General features: G+C 41.7%; 1 protein-coding gene across 1 annotated transcript in view; it reads right to left on the reverse strand.

Moving 5' to 3' along the window:
- Positions 1-1,767: 1,767 nt before the first annotated feature.
- Positions 1,768-8,913, reverse strand: part of LOC107186645 (carboxyl-terminal PDZ ligand of neuronal nitric oxide synthase protein) — a 34,610-nt gene continuing 27,464 nt past the window's right edge. Inside the window, exons 7-12 of the mRNA XM_015574559.1 lie at positions 5,883-6,087; positions 5,537-5,658; positions 4,642-4,827; positions 3,785-3,967; positions 2,346-2,618; positions 1,768-2,265 (exon numbers count right to left, since the gene is read on the reverse strand). Of these exons, the coding sequence (XP_015430045.1) occupies positions 1,780-2,265; positions 2,346-2,618; positions 3,785-3,967; positions 4,642-4,827; positions 5,537-5,658; positions 5,883-6,087 (1,455 nt within the window). The 3' untranslated portion in view covers positions 1,768-1,779. The remainder of the gene's footprint in view (positions 2,266-2,345; positions 2,619-3,784; positions 3,968-4,641; positions 4,828-5,536; positions 5,659-5,882; positions 6,088-8,913) is intronic.

Raw genomic sequence — 8,913 nt, forward strand, 5'->3', positions numbered from 1 at the left:
GCGCCTCCACCGGGGTTTCTATGACCCCACGTTCTCACCACACGGGGTCCCTGGCGCCTCCACCGGGGTTTCTATGAGCCCACTTTTTTAGCCACCGGGGTCTCTTACGCATGCTCCGGGGATTCTATGATCCGTCTTACCAGGCTACTACATAGTTCATCGGTGTAGATGTGGATGGCTCATTAACCTGATATATTCTATAATAAAAGTCATTTATTCACTAATAAAATACATAAAATTTTATAATTCTAAATTATATATAACATATAATACAAAAGTTGCATAACATATTGCATTGTATATTATAGACACACTAAATACTTATAAATAATACTAAAATATTTTATTATAAATAAAAGTTTTAGACCTTGCGATTTCATTTTATTATGATACAAGTAGGAAATATTTTCATTTAATTTTTGTTTTATTACTAAAGAAGTTGCTATGTATGGTGTAGAAATGAAACATCTATGGAGAACTCGAATAATCTTCGACATCTATAACCGTTATTTACAGAGAATTGCTCGACTTACTTTAACCTTACTGAATCAACGGTATCTGAACTGTGCTTTTCTTGCAAAAATCAAAAACCTATTATCAAGTGCAATAAAAATCATGGGATGTATGTTTCACATGTTAATTTAGTACCTCTTTTTGTTACTACCTTTTATGGAAAATAAATTGATCCTGTGGAGAAATAGGCTCATATAAATAAAAGAAAAAAAGATAACTATAAAAAAGTGGGATACAGCTAAATATATACTGTTATGAATTTAACCATGTGTTAGCACACGCAACACATTACAGGATCATGAAATCTCTTTGTATTGACATTGTAACTTATTTATAAATTCAGTTGCTTTGAACACCACCGAACGTTTCACAGGTAATCGTTTTTGTACATCACCAATCCCACGAGACAAAATGCATACGGGTAAAGAAGAACTTTTTCACTTGTCAGTAAATGACTATGTATGCCCAAGGGATGTTGTAAGATTATTTGAGCCACATATACAAGAATGACGTTTCGTATATATACACTCAATATCACCACTTCGATCAGTTTTACACACTTTATTGAAAATAAATTCTCCTGGGAGCTCTAAATTTTTGGCACAAGCTTGACAGTCTACAAAAACATGTGTTATATTCTGCACTGTCACCACTAGTATTGATTCTTTTTTTTTCCAGTCTTGCATGTAGTCTGTTCCTGCAATGATTCTCTATCTACATTTTCTTCAAAGGCTAAACAGAGTCCATAAATATTATGACTTTCTTATAAATGCTGCATAATGGACGTCACAGTACCACATGTAGTAAGGGAAACTAATAACGTCACAGAGTACAAAGAAAGAATTCTGAATGAAAGTTAGAAATCACCATTTCTTCCTGCTACATCAAAAATCTAACATTCCAAGTCATACACAAATACCCTATTACGTTTATCCGCGAGAATAGTATCACTCAGCCCTAACTTTTCGTGTAATGTACAACCAGGTAGAACCACAGCGGATTTCATAAACACTTGCTCAAGATTCTTTTAAGTTATCAAGTATGGAGATTCCTCGAACTCGTTAGCTTAACTATTGCGCAAGTCACCGCCAGTAATCTTGCACTGAAGCTAAACACATGTTTGCTAAACATTTGTTTTAACTATTTCAATCAATCAAATTCAACATTCACGTTCTAATTTCATCGAAAACTGTTCTACCTGAGAGATGATATGTAGAGGACATGTTTTTATTAATCTTTTAAAGGCTACATTTGGAAAGGATTCCTTCACTTGGTCGTGTGTCGGGCCCAGGTTGTCCTTTGCACCTCGGACATCAAATCACTTCTAGAGGGTAAACGTGCGCTGGTGGTGCGCGATGGCGGCGGGCCGGGTGTTCTCAATATGGTCGCCAGGTTCTTCTGATTCTGAGGGCTCTTATTGTTCGTTCCTTGGTTAATCGAGTTCTCTTTGACCGTTATCTGTTTAGCTGTGGCCTCTGAACGTTTACCCTGAGGCGGGGGATCCAGCACGATCGGTGGTATTTCGTCATGTAGATTGATCCGATCCTGCTTACCCAATATCTCCTGGGCTAGGTGAACGGTATTCCTTTCGCCGGAGCAAGGCAGGGGCTTTATGAATGTTGTTTTCGAGTCCTGAGTCTCCAGATTCCCGCAACAATTGTCCGACTTGTGCGTCATTATTGGTGATGATGAAAAGCTGTTCGGTTGGGAGACCCGCAGTGACATTGAATTTGGAGACAGTTGAGCTGAGTTCTGCAAGTTTTTTTTTAAGGATTTATGGAATGTATCATAAATTGCGAAGAAAATATCCGTTGGATTTTCAATTCACTCACAGACGGTCTACTGCTAGGAGGTAGGAGGAGACTAGGACCCATTGCATATGGAGACGGTGTATTGTATGGTGACCTTTGAGGTTGATATGGGCTTATATTATGCAGTCTCTCCAACAGCTGCGTTTGAAACTGCAGTTGATCAGTTGTGCTATTGTTTCCTTGAAGAGCAAGCGTATTCAGGTTTCCAGAGTACAAGGAGTCTGGTGGATAAGAACAGTAGGGAGAAGGTGGGTCCAGTTCCCACGGTGAACTCTGTCCTCCTGTCCGTTGGCACTATGTACGGGATACAATATTAGAGGATTCTTCTGACATATACACGGACAACACTTGTATTAACCCTTTGCAATGTTACACGATTCTACGAATGCAAAGAATTAACCGTGTACTTTAGTAGCATTCAAAATTCAAAATTGTATCTTGGTATCGAAGTTTTGATATCTGAATTTCAGGTTTGTGCTAGGAAACAAATTTCGAACGTTAAACAATAAGAGTGCTTTCAGTACCTCAAAGATCAGGTTTTCCCGTTATTTGGGGGATGTGTATGGTAAGGATTCATAATAAACAACGTTACCTAGCATTTGTTGGTAGCGCAAAGTCCAAAGTCCCGTGCGAAGACCTGTTACATAACAGCGTCACACCGGCGCTTAGCACGATTATTGGATTAGCGATTTAGCTTTAATGCCAGCATTAAATTGCTATCTTCCTGTCGGCCAACTTAGGGCGAAACGTGTCGCGCGTAAGCGGCTGACTTTTCTCGCGTTTCAAAGGCAGCTTACCATCTAGAATCTGTTCAATTGCGCCCCTACGTAATGCGATTCTGGCGTATTTTATCACGCTTTGTGTAGAATTAAAAATACTCGGAGTACAAGGACTCGCGTTCCCTTGTATTCCTCGCGAGTGCAGTGGCGTGTTCGAAACAACAATCCAATTACGTGTCAGTCTACCCATGAAGACGTGCAAAGTAACTAGAACATCAGTCGGATTAGCAAACATTCTCGAAGGCATATACGTTCGGTCAGGTCTTACCTGAGAACAGAACACAACAACGCAAACGCAATATCGGTCCGGCACATAACAAAAATCACATCTCGACAAACAAAAAAACAATGCTTGTAACAGAACAAACCATTCCAAAAATCCGGTGTTAATTTCCCGCTGTTTTATTTCTTTTTATGCTCGAAAATAATTCAATGACAGGTGCAGAACAGAAATAAAGGTGTATATGAAATCGGTTTATTATGAAATATATATATATAAAAAAAAGGCGTCGGTACAAAAGGCGTTACGGTATAAAAAGGAAAGTAAAAACAGAAAAAAAAAGAACAGAAAAGGACAGTACAAAATACAGTGTGTTAAACGTTAATCGGAATGCAACGTTCGCAGGCACACGGCTTGCTGGCTGTCGAACACTTGTGTCATGGTATTCGATAGAGCGTTACCTGGCCGAGGTTCGACAAGTCAGGAACCGTCGTCGTTTGTTGTATGGTTGCCGCGCCTGGCATCTGCGACTGCGAGGTTATGTGACCGCTCGAGATACGTTCCTGCTCTCGTAGGTGGCCGACCAGCGCGCCAATGTGCTCCAATAGCTCTTTGTTTTGCACCAACAACTGATGTGTTCTTGTCTAATGGGAACAAGAATAGAAAACAATGAAATAATTATTATATCATTTCTAATGTCTTTTTTTCTTGAATCCGTAGCCAATGAATAGTAGACTGCGAATGCTATGCATATACAATAATTAAATGTAAGTGTACAAAACGCAATGAAATAAGAACTTGACAGTTCTCCAAATCGAAAAGATACATTTCTGTTTCAACCCTGTATTTGAAAAACAGTTTGTGAAATGGTATATTATTTACATTTACTATCTACTAATATACATATGAAGGGTTCAGAAGTCAATCGATGTAAGTCACTCTTTCATTAAAAATGACTTATACAGTGTAAATATTTTTTTACAAAAACTTTCATTGTTTATTTTACACGCAACCCAGTTTTATATGTATGTATCCTATACATATAAATCATTTTTTATTTGCTAATAGCACATATTACTTTTTACAGTCAATTTTCTAAACAATTGTATCTGTTAACTTACTTTGTGACTTACACTTATTGGCCTCTAAGCCCTCCATATATATATTTATACTTATTTGTTGTATAAGTCTGTCTACGATTAACGCAACACCCATCCGAAGATTCGATCGCACGTATCAGAACACCGAGTGCATTCTGATATCATTCCAACGATATCGAGAAACCATCAAACAAGCGTCAAGTGTCAACAACACTTACTTGAGCTTCGACGCGAGCTGCCGTTTCAGCTGCAAGCTGATCCTGAAGCAATCGCGCATGGGCAACGGCGGCTCTGGTTTGTTGACTCTGTTGCTCTAATCGCTCTCGCAACAGTTGAATCTCATGCTTCAGAGCGGTCAATTCGCCGCCAACGAGTAATCCTCCGCAATCGGAGGTTACCGTGCCCTTCGCAAACAAACGATTAAATACGGTTTACAGAAATTTACACTTTCCTTCGATGTCCCCAAGTGCATAAAGAATTGGTCGAAACACAAAAAAAAAAAAAAAGAACGCTCATCGACCTTCTTGTGTCGTTCTCTTTTCTTCCGTTATCGACCCCAAGTATGTACACTGACGTGCAAACGCGGCTTCCGCTAGAAGAAAAAGTGACGTAGGGGAAGAACCTCCTGCGATTTGGTTGCGGGAATAATTGAAATATAAATTAACATTCGATTTACCATTTATTTCAGTTTTTAGAATAAATTGATCAAGTTGTAGGAGGTCCTTCTCCTACGCCACTTTTTCCTCTAGCGGAAACCGTGTTTGCTCGCGAGAGTACATACAGACGAGATATAAGAATAGACCTAACATCTTATGGGACTTGGTGTCCCACGAAAATGACGCTGGTTCGAGCGCACCCCACATAAAAGTTTTCGACTTCAGGAACTACGTTCGACACCGTGATGACGCACAGCACACATACACACCTGTGACTGCATATGGGGATATACATAACATACATTATTGCCCACGCTTTGCTAGCAAAGAATGTAATACTGAAATGGTACGACAGCTTCTGACGCCCCCAAAGCATGAGACAGAAAATTACATTGCATGTTAGGTCTATTCTTATATCTCGTCTGTGGTGCAGATTCGAGTGTTTGTTCTATCTTACCGACGGCGACTGTCTTATCGGCGTGGTAGACGCTGTAGTAGCTGGGACTTCGTGCGACCTGAGAAGACATGGGACAGTCTTTTCCGGTACAGATTCCTCCGTATCTCCTAACAGCGATATATCTAAAAATCATTCGATTCACGACGGTGAACGACAAAGTATCATGCGTTTGTTCCGTGTATGAGATTAAAAAAAAAAACATTTCATTGGCCACCAATTAGTCGGTGAACGACACCATTGGAATTTATTGCACAATACGAGAGGGCCCAAGAATGTTGGAGAGGATTAATGGCAACACGGAACGAGTATCTTTACGACTAAACAGAAGTCAGAGGAAATATTAAACCTTTGTGCACAGAGGACGGCGATGGCTGCGACTGCTCGTTCGGTATTTCGTCTTGGTCCTCGTAAACGTCACGATGATTCTCCACGTGATCCCTCTCCCGTTCCTTGTCCCCTCTGTCACGGTCTTCCGTGGCGTGGTTTATACTTAATTTATGGCACACCTCGAAAGCTTGTCCTACCGTCCTGACCACCCTCATCGCTTGACTCTAACGAAATCCGACTTTTTCAATCGAACGTGGCTAAATAAGTATGACAATTTTGGAGATCGTATACAGGGTGTTTCTAAGAATAAGAAGCGCGTATGGTAAGTACAGTCGAGCACAATGTGCAATCTTCGAGACTTAGTTCATGGTTTTAGAAACACCCCCTATAATGCATACGCGGGAAGCAGAAAAGTATAGCATTGCATGTGTAATCATCGCAATTTCAAGTCGGGAATATTTACGTTGAATATATTCGAAACGTGCAAATCTCAAGCGTATACGAACATTTATTCGAGACATTGTAGAATCTGACTGTTTGACTTTTCAAACGTTACACCATTCTAAACACTCGAACGTGTGAAACTGCCGGTATATTTGAATGTTCCGAACAATTTGGGTTACTAAACAGGAATATCGACGGTAGTATAATACATACGAAGTACTAAGTACTGACGACTGAATATTTAGCACCAAATACCAAGTATTCAACATGGAATATATGCAAGTGTTGTATAACAAAGATCAAGTACTGAGTATTGAAAATCAGCCATGAAATACTGGCAATGAGTACAACAAATATTCAATACTTCAATACCAGGACCCGAAAATCCAGTACTAAGTATTGAATACTGAAAATCCAGTACTGAAAACCGAAAGTCGAGTACAGAGTACTAAGTACTAAAAACTGAGTACCGAGTACTGGAATACCGAGAATCGAGTATCGAGTACTAAAGTACCGAGTACTGCAAAAATCAAGTACTGAATACCAAAAATCGAGTACTGAAATACCGAAGATCGTAGTTCTGAAACGCACGGTTCAATGTGATTCATGACATCGGCGGAACAGTGGTGAATTCCGTGTCTCGTTTACATTTCCCATGAATCCCGGGCGTGTGTCAACTGCAAGCCTCGCGGGAGACACCTTACCCCCATAAACGATCTATCGGTGTGTCTCGGCATAGCGTGCATGCGTGCGCGCGGGATTTTACCTCGAGTTCCTCGAGGTCATCGTTCTCCTCCTCGTAGGGGTTCTCATCGAAGCTGAAATCGACGCTGGGCGTCGGACGCGCCAACTGGAGGGGCGGCGGTTTCGATTTCGAGAACGGTTTTTTCGATCTCAGATAGTTCAGGATCTCCGGCTCTTTGAACGACAGCTTCTTCCGCGGCTTCGGTGTGGTCTCCGTGCCGGATGGACTGACCGGGCCGGAATTAATGGACACCGGAACCTCTGTCCCCGCGTTGGCCTGCTTCGACGAATTCTTCAGCATTGCTGGTAGAAAGAGAGAGAGTGACGGTTGTGTCCCGGGGATTGAGATTTATTAACCGCCACTTCCTCACGGAATGCCGTGCACACGCGTCATACCGTAGGCATTTCGGTGTCTCTCTCACCAGTGGTACATATACCGAACACGACGCACGCGGCGGCACGCGCGCGCTTATCTACGACTTGGCTTTCCACCGACCGATTAGACTCGAGAACTCTATACACGTCCGTCAGCCGTTTGTGTGTGTGTGTGTGACATGTGTGAAGCCTTCTCGTTGTTCCCCTTTGAGCTCTACACGGGTAATCGGCCGAGTTCCGAACACGAAAACGATGTTCCTTTCGTTGGTTATCTTTTTTAATTGTCACTTTTGGCGGCCAATATGTCGCACGGTGTCGATGTTTGAAGATCACGCGAATCGAGACTGGAGAGGAACGTGCTTGCATTAATAACTGAAGGGTCAGGCGCAAGATGGAGCTATATCACTCTAACTATTATTGCCATGGTCGGGTCAATATTTTGAGGTATAGCGCTTGTGTATTGGGCCCCTCAATTGTTCTCCGTTGACAATTTCTTCTGTATTACGAAAAGTCACGATGCCGTCAAAGCAATCGTGACAATTTACCAACCGAGGGTGGTTATCGGACAACTAGGGAGAAAAAAGTTATCGAATGAACGGATACTCTCGAATAATCGAGGAGAAAAGTTTGTCGAATAACCGAGCCCGGTCACGAAATCACCATCGAACTGTTATATGGAAATAAAACGAAATATACATACGCACAAAAGGGCAGCGCGGTTGCGACACGATTCGCGAGTTGGAATCGCCGTTTCGAAAGAATCGATATTCACGCGTGCAGTGTGTTCCCGGTCGAATCCAATTATAAACAGCCCTCACCCCCGGCCATTGGGTCTGAAACTCTGGCGAATTACTAGATAAATCTCGCCCCGGTTTAGAAACTGACCACGGGATCCGTGCCGACAGACGTTTCACGGGCAACGATCGCAACGATAGCGAGAAACGTTTATTTTCCGCGGTGAAGCATTCGCAACGATCTAGGGGCGAGGGGGAGGGGATCGGTGTTTGGAACGTCTTTCGACGGAGTCGAGGAATTAATCTTGAGCGTGTAAATCCCACGTAAATCTTAAGCCCGCGCGTCAGCAGCGCCTCACGCGGAGCTCGACGGAAGCTGCTATAGTACACTACGGTCGTTACGACCAATTTGTTGTGTGTGCATATACATATGTTATTCCGGTTTTCGTCGATACCCACAATTCAACACAACACACAGAAAGCCGGCGGATGGGAACATAAGCGACGGTTTATTTTCTAAAATAACACGCGCGGCAAGAGCAACGCGAATTTACAAAAGCCACGATTTACCGTCTGGTCTGGTAGTGTTTCCCGGAGAAGGACCCGCGATCGTTGGCCGTTTTACATACGGGTTAAAAAAGAAAAACAAATGTATATGACGTCGGTGACTTTGTTTCTTAAAAGGTGCATCGATGTTTTTTCTCTTTTTTTTTTTTTTTTTTTTTTTTTTTTTTTTTTTTTTTTTTTTTTTTT

This window comes from Dufourea novaeangliae, unplaced genomic scaffold, assembly GCF_001272555.1.
Source record: "Dufourea novaeangliae isolate 0120121106 unplaced genomic scaffold, ASM127255v1 scaffold65, whole genome shotgun sequence".
NCBI lineage: Eukaryota > Metazoa > Arthropoda > Insecta > Hymenoptera > Halictidae > Dufourea > Dufourea novaeangliae.